General features: G+C 43.2%; 1 protein-coding gene across 1 annotated transcript in view; it reads right to left on the bottom strand.

Moving 5' to 3' along the window:
• Positions 1 to 14,737, bottom strand: part of LOC117444839 (matrix metalloproteinase-24-like) — a gene marked incomplete at its 3' end in the record, with an annotated part of 30,719 nt that extends 15,982 nt beyond the window's left edge. The window contains exons 1-4 of the mRNA XM_034080214.1: positions 14,583 to 14,737; positions 14,014 to 14,130; positions 5,734 to 5,833; positions 5,022 to 5,226 (exon numbers count right to left, since the gene is read on the bottom strand). Of these exons, the coding sequence (XP_033936105.1) occupies positions 5,022 to 5,226; positions 5,734 to 5,833; positions 14,014 to 14,130; positions 14,583 to 14,659 (499 nt within the window). The remainder of the gene's footprint in view (positions 1 to 5,021; positions 5,227 to 5,733; positions 5,834 to 14,013; positions 14,131 to 14,582) is intronic.
• Between the last annotated feature and the right edge of the window lie 1,896 nt (positions 14,738 to 16,633).

Consider the following 16,633-nt stretch of genomic DNA (forward strand, 5'->3'; position numbering starts at 1 on the left):
CTAGAGCTTGTACTGACATATGATTTGATTGGCTAGAGCTTGTACTGACATATAATTTGATTGGCTAGAGCTCGTACTGACATATGATTTGATTGGCTAGAGCTTGTACTGAAATATGATTTGATTGGCTAGAGCTTGTACTGACATATGATTTGATTGGCTAGAGCTCGTACTGACATATGATTTGATTGGCTAGAGCTCGTACTGACATATGATTTGATTGGCTAGAGCTTGTACTGAAATATGATTTGATTGGCTAGAGCTCGTACTGACATATGATTTGATTGGCTAGAGCTTGTACTGACATATGATTTGATTGGCTAGAGCTTGTACTGACATATGATTTGATTGGCTAGAGCTTGTACTGACATATGATTTGATTGGCTAGAGCTCGTACTGACATATGATTTGATTGGCTAGAGCTTGTACTGACATATGATTTGATTGGCTAGAGCTCGTACTGACATATGATTTGATTGGCTAGAGCTCGTACTGACATATGATTTGATTGGCTAGAGCTCGTACTGACATATGATTTGATTGGCTAGAGCTTGTACTGACATATGATTTGATTGGCTAGAGCTTGTACTGACATATGATTTGATTGGCTAGAGCTTGTACTGACATATGATTTGATTGGCTAGAGCTCGTACTGACATATGATTTGATTGGCTAGAGCTTGTACTGACATATGATTTGATTGGCTAGAGCTCGTACTGACATATGATTTGATTGGCTAGAGCTCGTACTGACATATGATTTGATTGGCTAGAGCTCGTACTGACATATGATTTGATTGGCTAGAGCTCGTACTGACACATGATTTGATTGGCTAGAGCTTGTACTGACATGATTTGATTGGCTGGCGCTTCCGTCGACACTTGAAAAGTTGAACTTTTCTCAACTTTCGAAGCGAACCACGGAGGCAAAGCGACAGAACCACAATGCAGTTCGGCAAAGCGTGACGTCCCCCCATTCAAAGTGAGTGGGAGGCGTCTCCGCACGCTGCCGTGTGGACGTAGCGTAAGACTTCGAGATATTCAGTGTCGACGTCTAGCCGGGAAATAAAAGGTTGCTCTTTTGCACCTGGAAGGTTTTAGATATCCTCCTTGATCCATCCTTTTTTTTTATCATCATACATTTTGGGAATTTCGATTATTTATGTTGTATTCCTTTTTGCATTTGGAAATTCAAAAGATTCATGCGACAGGTTTAAATATCCTAATTCTGGGAAATGAAAAGAAAACTGGTTTAAAGGTCAGAGACGGGTTGGGGTTACAGTAAGACGTGTGTTGTCTGGGGAAGCAACATGGAGGAAGGAGGAGGATGAAAGGAATATAAGAACTATGATTTCACAGGAAGACTAGGGTTAGAGGAATGTGAGAATATGGTTTGAGATATTTCAAACTATCTGGAACAAACTCCCAGAAACCTGCAGGACTACTTTTAAATCCAGGCTGAAGACTTTTCCTATCTATATACACAACATCTATAGACGCCCTCCCTGGCGCTTCTTACATTTGTTGGGAGTTTTTCCTGCGAGGGTCTAAGGACAGAGGATGTCTGTTTCCTTACACACTTAAAACTTTAAGCATCCTTATGCAAGGACTACTCTTAAACAAATGTGTATTTCGGTGGTTGGTGTAAAATTGTGGAATTCTCAACACAAGGATCTAAAGAATTGTATTTGTATTTTTCAGTTAAAGAAGTGGTATAAATGAAGAAAGACGGGACGATATGAAGCAGGATGTGAATAAGTCCATGTACTCTGGTCCTGCATGGTTTTGATGTGATGTCTCCTCTGTATTTGCACGTCCCATTGCCATTGTTATTGTTGTTATTGTTATTATTATCATCATGCGTCGCTTTCCACCTTCTTCTCCAGTAGGACTCAGGTGAGGGTGTTGCACTTGTCTTTTCCTTATACATGTGATGTTTTGGTGTTTTGCTTCTTTCCGTTAACCGTCAAGTGGGAAATAAAAATGTTTTTGTGCGTTTCTCTTAGTGTCCTGAGATACTGTTATGTTTGGCTGTGGAAAATTATTATGATGAAGGGCAGACCATCTATTTGTATTTATTTAGTTTCTTTTAGAAAGGGGCAGGTCACATACGATTGTATTCTTCTCCCTGCTCTTTTTCGCTCAATGGTGTTTTGGTAGAGTCATGTTTTGTGGCAATTATTGTACATTTGTTTTTTTGCGTACACAAGTTTTCGCGGATACAAGCGGCCGAGATGGGTTTCCTCCGCAGGGTGGCTGGTGTCTCCCTTAGGGATAAGGTGAGAAGTTCGGTCATCAGGGAGGGACTCGGAGTTGAGCCGCTCCTCCTTCGCGTCGAAAGGAGCCAGTTGAGGTGGTTCGGGCACCTAGTTAGGATGCCACCTGGGCGCCTCCCTAGGGAGGTGTTCCAGGCACGTCCAGCTGGGAGGAGACCAAGGGGTAGACCTAGGACCAGGTGGAGGGATTATATCTCTTCGCTGGCCTGGGAGCGCCTTGGGACCCCCCAGTCAGAGCTGGTTGATGAGGGGAAAGGAACGTTTGGGGCTCTCTGCTGGAACTGCTACCCCCGAGACCCGACCACGGATAAGCGGAGAAGATGGATGGATGGTTTTGCGTACCATGAGCGGGACAAAGAAAGATGAAATGAAAAGGTCCCCTATTACACTGTTTTCCATCAATCACACATGTTTATGTATAAAAGACATGACAAAGTGGATTTTGCATAATAGGAGACTTTTAATGTATATAATATCCTGCTTTATATTTTGTCTACTGTGAATTTGTATTTCCACATTTATATTTTCTACTTTTTTAAAGATGTTTTATTTCTATTTTGAGATGTTTACATTTTAGAATAGTTTATTTCTTGTTTTTTAATTTCTCTTGTGCAATGCCTTGTCTTCAACGCAAACACGTTGGGATCAATAAAGTATATCTTATCTTTATCTCACACACTATGAAGCCCCCTAAGACTTGTGTATTTCGACTGTGCTTTTTAAATGGATAAAGAACGAACAGAAACTCCTGTCCATGTGTCCTCTGCGACAGTTCAACAAAGCTGCGTTGATGCATCCTCAAAAATATTCCCCGTGCACATTTAGACATTTAGAGCTCCTCTGTCAAATTCTCTTTTCTGCTAATCTCTCAAACCAGAGATAGTAATAGTGTTTTACTGTCAGAGTTTATAGATGTTTTATCTACTGTATATTTTCTTCTTTTTAATGCTGCTTTAATTCTATTAATTCTAGTATTGTTTATTTCTACACAGTGAAATCTGGAGTCTTAATTTAACACTATGAAGGACCATATGTTCAGTTAAAATGTACTCTTTAAGTGTTAACTTAACACTTAAAGCCAGTGAACATGTGGTCCTTATCTCCAGTGGTAAATGAACACTCCGGATTTCACTGTGTACTCCTTCATTTCTACTAACGTTGTTTTGTTTTGTTGCTTTTGCTGCAACTCAAACATTCCCCAATCTGGGATCAATGAAGTACCTCTTATCTTATCTCATCTTATAATAGCTCCTAGGCCCAGGGTTGATGCCACAGGGGGTTGTTGCCGCCCTACGGACTAGTGCTGCGTACCTGGACTCACATTCAGGTTCAGGTCCGGACCAGGTCCAGAGGTTCAGGTTCAGGTCCGGAGTTATAAGTCCGGACCTGAACCCATGGCTTGTGTCAAGTTGTGTGAGTAACTAAAGTGAACTTATTGTGAGCTAATTATCAATTGAAAATTAACTCAAAATCAACTCAAATTCAAACTCCTCAGGTTTATTGTGCTCCCTTCCAACTTGTGTCCACATTTCTCTACAAAGTACAAATGTAAAAAAAAAACGTTTTGCCACTTAGTCTACAAATGACTTATGACAGCAACTACAGTGAACTACTACAAAGTTCAAACATTTATTTCATTTACCAAACTAAAGTAACCGAACCGTCCCTGAGCTGACTGAGCCTAAATCCCTAAAGCTTTGTAGACTATACGCATTACACTGTTACACACCTACTGTAGTGACTGTACAGTCAGTGTACTCTACTGTCTGTACACCATGTATTTTCTACAACTCTACATGTGTACATTATACAGTACATACTACATACATAGTGATGTACACACATACCATTTTGATACAAATGGCATACATAGTTAACGTAAGCATCTATCATCTATGTCACTCGGACAGTGAGGAGACTGTGGACTGTCAAGACTCAAGACACTATGTCTAAGCCAATCACATCGCTAGCTTCCCTTGACGTCACACAGATCTCGCGAGCAGTTGCGATATTTTGCGAGACTTCGCGAGTTCAGTAATGGCCGCCATATCAGAAGCCGACACGATGTTTTTCGTCTTTTCTCAGAACACATTTCTCGATCTATGGAAGGTTTAGATGGTTTAGAACAAAAAGGAGAATATACGTAAGTGCTAGTTTTTTTTGCGAGTCCAAGTACCGGTTCCCGACGTTCCGGATTTAACCGGACTTGAACCGAAACTTTTTACAAGTCGCGTACCGGTTTGGCGTACCGGTACGCAGCACTACTACTGACTAGCAAATTAGGAAACAAGACATCAATTAAATACGGCTCTGTTGTGATTGGTCCACCGATTAGAGATGTCCCGCCCCTAAGATTATCACGGACAATGTGTTGGAGCGTTAGCCAATAGGAGCGCATGGTGATGTCACTGTGTTCCCGAAGTAAACAAAGGAGTCCAATGGAGGCGGTTCAAGGAGAGAGGGGGGTGTGGGAGAGAAACCCTTGGATTTTAACCTTTGCAGACCCTTTACATGCACTAAAACAAACCTTTAGAACAAACTACAGGGAAGGGAAACCCCCCAAAAGCAGAATAGGGCCTTTTTAGGAGAAATGAGAGTTTGTGTTTTCGGGGAGTTTGTGGCAGAGAAACTCCCTATGGAGGGAACAAAGGGATTTTAGCCGTTGCAGACCATTGACATGCACTAAAACCTATATAACAGGAAACCAGAATAGGGCCTCTTTAATGTCGGCTTCTTGTGGTCTCACCGTCGTGGTTGGCGTTGCCCAGCGTCCAGGGTTCATCAGAGTCGAAGTGTGTGTCCCCCCCGATGCCGGCGCCGGGGAAGTAGGCGTGGGCGAGGAAACCTCCCTCCCCGTCAAACGGAGAGCTGTCGCCGTGGAAACCAGAGGCGAAGAAGATCATGATGTCCGCCTCCTTCCCGTCGTTCTTGATCTCCGAGTACGGCACCTCCTGAAACAGGAAGAGGAAGTGAGAAACGCTGGAGTCTCTGTTTTTACTTCCTGTCTTTGCGTGTTTTTCCCGCCTCTTTCGATTGTCCTGGCCTTGTTAGTTGCGCCTAGATTTTTTATCTTCACGGCTATCTACTTCATATGTTCTATTTTGAGAAGTTTAAATTATACTATTGTTTATTTCTACTCCTTCATTTCTACTTAAGTTCAATGCCTTGTTTTGTTTTGAAGGAAGTGAGAAACGCTGGAGCTCCAGCAGGAGCGTCTTCTTCATGTCCGCTCTGTTTTAACTTTGTCTGATAGTCTTTGGTGGATTGTTTGTTATTCGTACATCGGAAGTTTTGTTCTGTTTCGCCTTGAATTGTCTGGATTAAATCTTGAATGAAGGTATTTTCTGTTTACAGTAGAAATAAGAGACTGAAAGTCCAGACGCTGTGTGCATATGACAACAATTAGCAGTGACATTTCTACATTTCTACACAAGAAGTTTCTACTTCTTCTACTGCACCTGGAAGGAGAGCGGGGTGACCGTCTGCCAGACGTTGAAGGCTTGTCGGATCGCCCTCTGCGTGTCTTTCTCTCCCACTTTAGGGGTGAAGTTAGATATGCTGAGGGAGAGAAAGAATACAACATTACCTGGAGACCTACCTAGATTATCCTGCTGAACTAAACGTTTGTTCGACACAGACATTATTTTCTGACATAATCCAAAATCACACAGAGAGATCCCATTGGACCGGAGAGACGATGCCTTCAGGGTCCAACACAGAAACACTGTACAAATAAAGGTTCTGACCATACCAGAGAATAAGAGAGAGGAAGAGGAGGGAGGAGGAGGAAGAGGTGATCGGCGGACGCAGAGAGGCGAGGATGGAAAACAAAATCCGGGAGATGAAGAAACAGCGACTAAGAAAACAGAGCAAGGCGACTTCCTTTCACACAACCTGTTTCTCTGCAGGAGGCACATGCTTTATATCCAGGGGAATGCATGATGGAAATACATATGAGCACATTCCATATTCCTCATAACTCAACATTATCCGCCTCATGAGGCGAATACACGCGTCCACCTGGAGAAGAAGCGATGACCGCTCTGTGTGGGTTAGGAGTCGTGTGTCTCTGTGTGATGCTGGGGGTGGATCAGAGGCCATCTTCCTCAGGCTCCCCTCTCCTGCAGCGTGTTGTGTCTTAGTGCATGTCAATGGTCTACACACTCTAAAATCCCTGTTTCTCTTGGTTTACTTTCTGAAAGTAGTGAGATTACTATGTGCACTGGCGCTGCTATTGCTAGTGCTAAGGGGTGTGTGTGTGTGTGTGTGTGTGTGTGTGTGTGTGTGTGTGTGTGTGTGTCTGTCTGTAGCAGTTGTCTGATTTGAGTAAATGGTGTGGAACGATACCGCACTGAAGCTGGCCAAATGACCTGTGGCCAAAACACACAGATGGTGAGAGCGTGCGCACACACACACACACACACACACACACACACACACACACACACACACACACACACACACACACACACACACACACACACACACACACACACACACACACACACACACACACACACACACACACACACACACACACACACACACACACACACACACACACACACACGTCTAGCACTTCAGATGGCCATACAGAGACATTCAAAGCATTTAATTAAAGCAAATGTTAAACGCAGAGTTAATTGGTCGAAACTACAAACTTCAACCCGTTGTTCATCCAGTTGTTCAGCCTCTTGACACCTTGCATATTTATGAATAAAATCAACCATAAAATAAATATTTAAAGTCTAAATATTTCATTAGAACACCAAAGGCACACCTTATTGTGCTGCAAAAGGAAAGGTAATAGGGTTGTCCAAACCCAGAGAGATGTATCCTCTGGGGAACACGAACGTCCGATAGTTGGGAAGATACAAAAACTACAGTGTCAGAAATCTGTGAGTGTCTGCAGACGAGCGAAGCAGATGTTCCCTCTCTGCTTCTGCATCTGATCCAAACAGATGTGCTCAGCTTGCAGAAAACTATTTTAAGCAATGCAGCCGAAACATCAACATCAAAGTGAACCATCTTCTTGAAGTTCTTTCCTCTCTCTCGGTTTCTTTCTACTCTGCTCGTATTCACCTCCCAGTCCTGAGGCATACTTTCAGCAGCTCTGAAACTCCTCCCAAAGTCTCTCTGCATCGCTGCCAGGAAAACCCCCCGACTGAACTCCTCTAATATCACAGGGTCTCTAGTATCTGGAACTCAACCAGAGTAACTTTGTTTCAGTGAAAACAGATGAGAACGTGCGACAACGGCTCAAAACATCTCCATCAGGAGAAACGTGATGCAGCTTCAGAAACCATGCCGATATAAAAACAGAAATTACCCCACAAACATTCAGCGACTGGAGGAAACCAACCGCTGCAAGAAGATCAAAACACAACGGAGACCAGGGGACACTAAAGAGTGACGCGCACAGCTGGAGACCAGGGGACACTAAAGAGTGACGCACACAGCTGGAGACCAGGGGACACTAAAGAGTGACGCACACAGCTGGAGACCAGGGGACACTAAAGAGTGACGCACACAGCTGGAGACCAGGGGACACTAAAGAGTGACGCGCACAGCTGGAGACCAGGGGACACTAAAGAGTGACGCGCACAGCTGGAGACCAGGGGACACTAAAGAGTGACGCACACAGCTGGAGACCAGGGGACACTAAAGAGTGACGCACACAGCTGGAGACCAGGGGACACTAAAGAGTGACGCGCACAGCTGGGAGACCAGGGGACACTAAAGAGTGACGCACACAGCTGGAGACCAGGGGACACTAAAGAGTGACGCACACAGCTGGAGACCAGGGGACACTAAAGAGTGACGCACACAGCTCGGAGACCAGGGGACACTAAAGAGTGACGCACACAGCTGGAGACCAGGGGACACTAAAGAGTGACGCGCACAGCTGGAGACCAGGGGACACTAAAGAGTGACGCACACAGCTGGGAGACCAGGGGACACTAAAGAGTGACGCGCACAGCTGGAGACCAGGGGACACTAAAGAGTGACGCGCACAGCTGGGAGACCAGGGGACACTAAAGAGTGACGCACACAGCTGGGAGACCAGGGGACACTAAAGAGTGACGCACACAGCTGGGAGACCAGGGGACACTAAAGAGTGACGCACACAGCTGGAGACCAGGGGACACTAAAGAGTGACGCACACAGCTGGGACAGAGCGCTTGGTGACGTTCAGGATCATAAAGCTGAACAACTGTCTCACCTAAAATGTTTGATGGTGTTATTGGAACAAAGTGGTCACATGACTCCCGATGTCACTGCAGATCTGCTGTGAGCTAGCTAGCTAACGTAGCTAACGTAGCTAACCCAGTGATTCCAGCACGTATCAGAAACATAGCATCCCATCCATTAACTGTTCATTAGTCAGAGGCCTCTTCTCCAGGTCGTCTCACCACATCCCATTCAACATAACGTTGTGATTCCACATGACTTAGTTCCCAAAATCCCAACTCATATGTTTGACTAGACCAAATCAGAGGCTCATGCTTACATGTCTGCCTTGTATACGAACCCCTTCTTCTCCAGCAAAACGTTATAAACATGACATTTTCGACATCTTTAGGGACTCTTCTTTGGAAACGGACCAAATGTTGGCTACTTCTCGCCGTGCCAGGGAACATAACATAATGTCATCCTGGCAGCACTCGTCAGAAACACAAGCCGACGCAAATGAGTTACGAGGGAATTCACCGTAGACGGCGCTGGCTCTAGAGATAGTTTGGCGCCTTAGCAGGAGAACAATCGAGTTAGAAAACGATTAGAGTAATGCAGCCCGAACAGTGCCGGAGAAACAAAGGGGAGACTCACATACAGTACGAGGTAACCGGAGAGCGGGGGTCTCGCACTGTGGGGCTCGTGTAGCGGGATGTGATGCAGAGCGCCAGCATGCCGGCAGCGCCTCGTGGGAGAGACGTCTTTACATTAGCTGAGAGTGGAGGGAGGGAGACGAGGGGGAAACCCGGCTTCACTCATCGTTGTGTTTGCCGTGTTGCAACTGAGCTTTTGCTTCTCTGTCCCGCTGAGAATACCAGACACCAGAGACAACGGCTACTCCCTAAGAAGGATGCTTAAAACGCTTTCACAAGGTCGCATTTCATCTATTTTCATCAAACTCTGGTGCGCTTCATTTGTACACAATAAGAATAAATCAAAATGCAACGGCTGCACGTAGCTTCCCTTCTCTTCGAGTGCAAACATTTGGTCCGTTTCCAAAGTCGGAAAGCGAAAGAAAATGCAAAATAAAGTCCACGGAAGAAAGTGGAGAAAGTGTTCATGAAGAAAACTCTGGATACGAAGGATTTGTTGTTCATCCGTACGTTGAGCTTCAGGAAATGTATTCTTTAATCAAATCTGCTTTTAGTTGTGAAACCGAACTAGACTGAATATAAAATGAAGTACATTTCTTCAGTGGGAACACAGCCTCTGACTGCGGTCAACCGAATGAATATCGTTAGGGAATAGTTCTCCTTCACTCCTAGGTATCTAACCGTTTGGCCCTTTGACATTTATGACCAACCCAGACGGCTGTTATCCCCCTTAAGGAACGCTGGCTTCGAGGCCATAAGGGTCAGGCAAGTGATTCCGTGTTCCCAGATGTGTAGGGTATCTCCTTCACTATGTTGATTACTCTCTGTGAACCTGATCTGATGTGAATCCTCCGGCCGATACTCGTAATAAACCATCAGTGTTCGTCATCAGAGCTCCAACTCTCCTCGTGTCTCCTTTGAGTCGGTGACTCCTCCTGCATTGCTACACAGAAGTTTCCCGTACAAATATATCAATACGTATACAAAGAGTTAACAGACAGGTTGTTTCTGACGGGACTACATGTTATCTCGCTGGACGCCTCTAATCTGCATCAGACCGTCACTGATCGTCTCCTCGTCTCCTCATACAGCGGAGGGTTACATCTATATAGACAGTAGGAGACAATAGAACAAGCTGCATAGAGAGGAGGAGTGAAGAGAAAGAAGGAGAGACGAGTGGGTGGACGTGATGCAGGAACACGAGATGCATTCAGGGTCCCGTGGGAGATAATTCACATTAAGCTTCGATTCGTTCAGGCTGGGAGAGAAAAGAGAGAGAAGAGCCTTCGTACAGAGGTGGAGAAGTACTTATATCTGGTAAAAGCAGAAGTACTCAGATCTTGTTCTTGAGTAAAAGTAGAAGTACTCAGATCTTGTGATTGAGTAAAAGTAGAAGTACTCAGATCTTGTACTTGAGTAAAAGTAGAAGTACTCAGATCTTGTACTTGAGTAAAAGTAGAAGTACTCAGATCGTGTACTTGAGTAAAAGTAGAAGTACTCAGATCGTGTACTTGAGTAAAAGCAGAAGTACTCAGATCTTGTTCTTGAGTAAAAGCAGAAGTACTCAGATCTTGTGCTTGAGTAAAAGCAAAAGTACTCAGATCTTGTTCTTGAGTAAAAGTAGAAGTACTCAGATCTTGTACTTGAGTAAAAGCAGAAGTACTCAGATCTTGTGCTTGAGTAAAAGTAGAAGTACTCAGATCTTGTACTTGAGTAAAAGAAGAAGTACTCAGATCTTGTACTTGAGTAAAAGTAGAAGTACCAGATATTGTACTTGAGTAAAAGTAGAAGTACTCAGATTGTGTACTTGAGGAAAAGTAGAAGCACTCAGATCTTGTACTTGAGTAAAAGTAGAAGTACTCAGATCTTGTACTTGAGTAAAAGTAGAAGTACTCAGATCTTGTGCTTGAGTAAAAGTAGAAGTACTCAGATCTTGTACTTGAGTAAAAGAAGAAGTACTCAGATCTTGTACTTGAGTAAAAGTAGAAGTACTCAGATCGTGTACTTGAGTAAAAGTAGAAGTACTCAGATATTTTAGTTGAGTAAAAGTAGAAGTACTCAGGTCTTGTACTTGAGTAAAAGTACTCAGATCTTGTACTTGAGTAAAAGTAGAAGTACTCAGGTCTTGTACTTGAGTAAAAGTAGAAGTACTCAGATATTGTAGTTGAGTAAAAGTAGAAGTACTCAGATCTTGTTCTTGAGTAAAGTAGAAGTACTCAGGTCTTGTACTTGAGTAAAAGTAGAAGTACTCAGATCTTGTACTTGAGTAAAAGTAGAAGTACTCAGATCTTGTGCTTGAGTAAAAGTAGAAGTACTCAGATCTTGTACTTGAGTAAAAGAAGAAGTACTCAGATCTTGTACTTGAGTAAAAGTAGAAGTACTCAGATCGTGTACTTGAGTAAAAGTAGAAGTACTCAGATATTTTAGTTGAGTAAAAGTAGAAGTACTCAGGTCTTGTACTTGAGTAAAAGTACTCAGATCTTGTACTTGAGTAAAAGTAGAAGTACTCAGGTCTTGTACTTGAGTAAAAGTAGAAGTACTCAGATATTGTAGTTGAGTAAAAGTAGAAGTACTCAGATCTTGTTCTTGAGTAAAGTAGAAGTACTCAGGTCTTGTACTTGAGTAAAAGTAGAAGTACTCAGATCTTGTTCTTGAGTAAAAGTAGAAGTACTCAGATCATGTACTTGAGTGAAATTAGAAGTACTCAGGTCTTGTTCTTGAGTAAAGTAGAAGTACTCAGATCTTGTACTTGAGTAAAAGAAGAAGTACTCAGATCTTGTACTTGAGTAAAAGTAGAAGTACTCAGATTGTGTACTTGAGGAAAAGTAGAAGTACCAGATATTGTACTTGAGTAAAGTAGAAGTACTCAGGTCTTGTACTTGAGTAAAAGTAGAAGTACTCAGATCTTGTTCTTGAGTAAAAGTAGAAGTACTCAGGTCATGTACTTGAGTGAAAGTAGAAGTACTCAGGTCTTGTTCTTGAGTAAAGTAGAAGTACTCAGATCTTGTACTTGAGTAAAAGAAGAAGTACTCAGATCTTGTACTTGAGTAAAAGAAGAAGTACTCAGATCTTGTACTTGAGTAAAAGTAGAAGTACCAGATATTGTACTTGAGTAAAGTAGAAGTACTCAGGTCTTGTACTTGAGTAAAAGTAGAAGTACTCAGATCTTGTTCTTGAGTAAAAGTAGAAGTACTCAGATCATGTACTTGAGTGAAAGTAGAAGTACTCAGGTCTTGTTCTTGAGTAAAGTAGAAGTACTCAGATCTTGTGCTTGAGTAAAAGAAGAAGTACTCAGATCGTGTACTTGAGTAAAGTAGAAGTACTCAGATATTGTACTTGAGTAAAAGTAGAAGTACTCAGATCGTGTACTTGAGTAAAAGTAGAAGTACTCAGATATTGTAGTTGAGTAAAAGTAGAAGTACTCAGGTCTTGTACTTGAGTAAAAGTACTCAGATCTTGTACTTGAGTAAAAGTAGAAGTACTCAGGTCTTGTACTTGAGTAAAAGTAGAAGTACTCAGATATTGTAGTTGAGTAAAAGTAGAAGTACTCAGATCATGTACTTGAGTGAAAGTAGAAGTACTCAGATCTTGTTCTTGAGTAAAGTAGAAGTACTCAGATCTTGTTCTTGAGTAAAGTAGAAGTACTCAGGTCTTGTACTTGAGTAAAAGTAGAAGTACTCAGATCTTGTTCTTGAGTAAAAGTAGAAGTACTCAGATCATGTACTTGAGTGAAAGTAGAAGTACTCAGGTCTTGTTCTTGAGTGAAAGTAGAAGTACTCAGATCTTGTACTTGAGTAAAAGTAGAAGTACCAGAGTGTAGGAATACTCTGTTACAGTAAAAGTCCTCATTCAAAATGTCCCTCAAGGGAAAGTAGAAAGTATTCTCATCTAAATATAGTGAAAGACAGTGAAAGTAGTCGTTGTGCAGATTGGTCCATTTCAGAATAATATATATGATATGTTTTATAATGATTGATCATGAAAGTGTTCTCAGAGCTGGTGAAGGAGCAGCTAGTCTGAAGTACTTTGTAGACTGCAGGGTAGCTGGTGGAGGAGCAGCTAGTCTGAAGTACTTTGTAGACTGCAGGGTAGCTGGTGGAGGTGCAGCTAGTCTGAAGTACTTTGTAGACTGCAGGGTAGCTGGTGGAGGTGCAGCTAGTCTGAAGTACTTTGTAGACTGCAGGGTAGCTGGTGGAGGTGCAGCTAGTCTGAAGTACTTTGTAGACTGCAGGGTAGCTGGTGAAGGTGCAGCTAGTCTGAAGTACTTTGTAGACTGCAGGGTAGCTGGTGGAGGTGCAGCTAGTCTGAAGTACTTTGTAGACTGCAGGGTAGCTGGTGAAGGTGCAGCTAGTCTGAAGTACTTTGTAGACTGCAGGGTAGCTGGTGAAGGTGCAGCTAGTCTGAAGTACTTTGTAGACTGCAGGGTAGCTGGTGGAGGTGCAGCTAGTCTGAAGTACTTTGTAGACTGCAGGGTAGCTGGTGGAGGTGCAGCTAGTCTGAAGTACTTTGTAGACTGCAGGGTAGCTGGTGAAGGAGCAGCTAGTCTGAAGTACTTTGTAGACTGCAGGGTAGCTGGTGGAGGTGCAGCTAGTCTGAAGTACTTTGTAGACTGCAGGGTAGCTGGTGAAGGTGCAGCTAGTCTGAAGTACTTTGTAGACTGCAGGGTAGCTGGTGAAGGTGCAGCTAGTCTGAAGTACTTTGTAGACTGCAGGGTAGCTGGTGGAGGTGCAGCTAGTCTGAAGTACTTTGTAGACTGCAGGGTAGCTGGTGGATTCACTCCAGGTGGAACTAAAGTCTGATTCAACAGATCTGCGAAGTAACTAAAGGGATTAAATACATGTAGTGGAGTAAAAGTACACACTTTACCTCTGAACAGTAGCGGAGTAGAAGTGTGAGTTAAGGGATAGTTACCTGTAGGAGATCTTTTTGTCTCTCCACTTCTGCCCCGTCAGAGCGTAGCGCTTATTCCTCTGCCGGCGGGTGGTGTGAGGATGATCTGGAACGCCACAGCGAGGTCTCCTCATCCACCTGAAACACAACCATTCCACATTTAGGAAAGAAGAACCTGCATCTACTGAAGCCACTAGCAAGCATACTCATATTATTGGATTTATTTTAAACAGGCCTTAATCTGCGGTGGCCTCTATGAAAGTGAGATTGAGACCCTGGCTCTAAAATGTGTGTTTTGTTGAATCCTTTGTTTCATAAAAAAAAATGTCTTTAAAATTTTTCTCTTACAATTTTCATATTTTTCTTTTCAGTGTTAAAACATTTTGTCTTAACTCGTCATAACTCGAACCCTGCCTCACACACACACACACACACACACACACACACACACACACACACACACACACACACACACACACACACACACACACACACACACACACACACACACACACACACACACACACACACACACACACACACACACACACACACACACACACACACACACACACACACACACGACTCACTCTATCGTAGTCTCGTCCAGTATTCCCGTCACAGGAATCCCGTAGAAGCGCTGCATGGCGGCCACAGCTGACTGCATGGCTTTCTCCTGCCGCAGGTCGGAGGTTCGGAGGTCGTGAGGCAGCAGGTAGCCGTAGTTCTTCAGCCACGTCTGAAAGAGGAGGAGCTCAGGTTAGTTATGATCATAAAATACATCACAACTCTTCAGATTGTCTTAAATGTACCTCAGAATTCAGTTCCACCACTGAAACAAAGTGCCATATAGTGGCTAGCGCTCCAACACATTGTACGTGATAGGCTAAAGGGCGGGACATCTCTAAGCGGTTGACCAATCACCACAGAGCCGACCAGCTAACCAATCAGAGCAGCTCTGGTTTCAGACAGAGGGTGAAAAGAGGTGCTGCAGCACAGGCAGCATGAGAACAATGAAGAGCTTTTTGAACATTAGAGCATGGAGACACTACATACTGATATACACCTGAACATCAGCAGGAGAGGACTCTTTAAAGTAGAGACACTACATACTGATATACACCTGAACATCAGCAGGAGAGGACTCTTTAAAGTAGAGACACTACATACTGATATACACCTGAACATCAGCAGGAGAGGACTCTTTAAAGTAGAGACACTACATACTGATATACACCTGAACATCAGCAGGAGAGGACTCTTTAAAGTAGAGACACTACATACTGATATACACCTGAACATCAGCAGGAGAGGACTCTTTAAAGTAGAGACACTACATACTGATATACACCTGAACATCAGCAGGAGAGGACTCTTTAAAGTAGAGACACTGCATACTGATATACACCTGAACATCAGCAGGAGAGGACTCTTTAAAGTAGAGATGCTACATACTGATGTACACCTGAACATCAGCAGGAGAGGACTCTTTAAAGTAGAGACACTACATACTGATATACACCTGAACATCAGCAGGAGAGGACTCTTTAAAGTAGAGACACTACATACTGATATACACCTGAACATCAGCAGGAGAGGACTCTTTAAAGTAGAGACACTACATACTGATATACACCTGAACATCAGCAGGAGAGGACTCTTTAAAGTAGAGACACTACATACTGATATACACCTGAACATCAGCAGGAGAGGACTCTTTAAAGTAGAGACACTACATACTGATATACACCTGAACATCAGCAGGAGAGGACTCTTTAAAGTAGAGACACTGCATACTGATATACACCTGAACATCAGCAGGAGAGGACTCTTTAAAGTAGAGATGCTACATACTGATGTACACCTGAACATCAGCAGGAGAGGACTCTTTAAAGTAGAGACACTACATACTGATATACACCTGAACATCAGCAGGAGAGGACTCTTTAAAGTAGAGACACTGCATACTGATATACACCTGAACATCAGCAGGAGAGGACTCTTTAAAGTAGAGACACTGCATACTGATATACACCTGAACATCAGCAGGAGAGGACTCTTTAAAGTAGAGACGCTACATACTGATATACACCTGAACATCAGCAGGAGAGGACTCTTTAAAGTAGAGACACTACATACTGATATACACCTGGACATCAGCAGGAGAGGACTCTTTAAAGTAGAGACACTACATACTGATATACACCTGAACATCAGCAGGAGAGGACTCTTTAAAGTAGAGACACTACACACTGATATACACCTGAACATCAGCAGGAGAGGACTCTTTAAAGTAGAGACACTACATACTGATATACACCTGAACATCAGCAGGAGAGGACTCTTTAAAGTAGAGACACTACATACTGATATACACCTGAACATCAGCAGGAGAGGACTCTTTAAAGTAGAGACACTGCATACTGATATACACCTGAACATCAGCAGGAGAGGACTCTTTAAAGTAGAGATGCTACATACTGATGTACACCTGAACATCAGCAGGAGAGGACTCTTTAAAGTAGAGACACTACATACTGATATACACCTGAACATCAGCAGGAGAGGACTCTTTAAAGTAGAGACACTGCATACTGATATACACCTGAACATCAGCAGGAGAGGACTCTTTAAAGTAGAG

This window comes from Pseudochaenichthys georgianus, unplaced genomic scaffold (assembly GCF_902827115.2).
Source record: "Pseudochaenichthys georgianus unplaced genomic scaffold, fPseGeo1.2 scaffold_951_arrow_ctg1, whole genome shotgun sequence".
NCBI lineage: Eukaryota > Metazoa > Chordata > Actinopteri > Perciformes > Channichthyidae > Pseudochaenichthys > Pseudochaenichthys georgianus.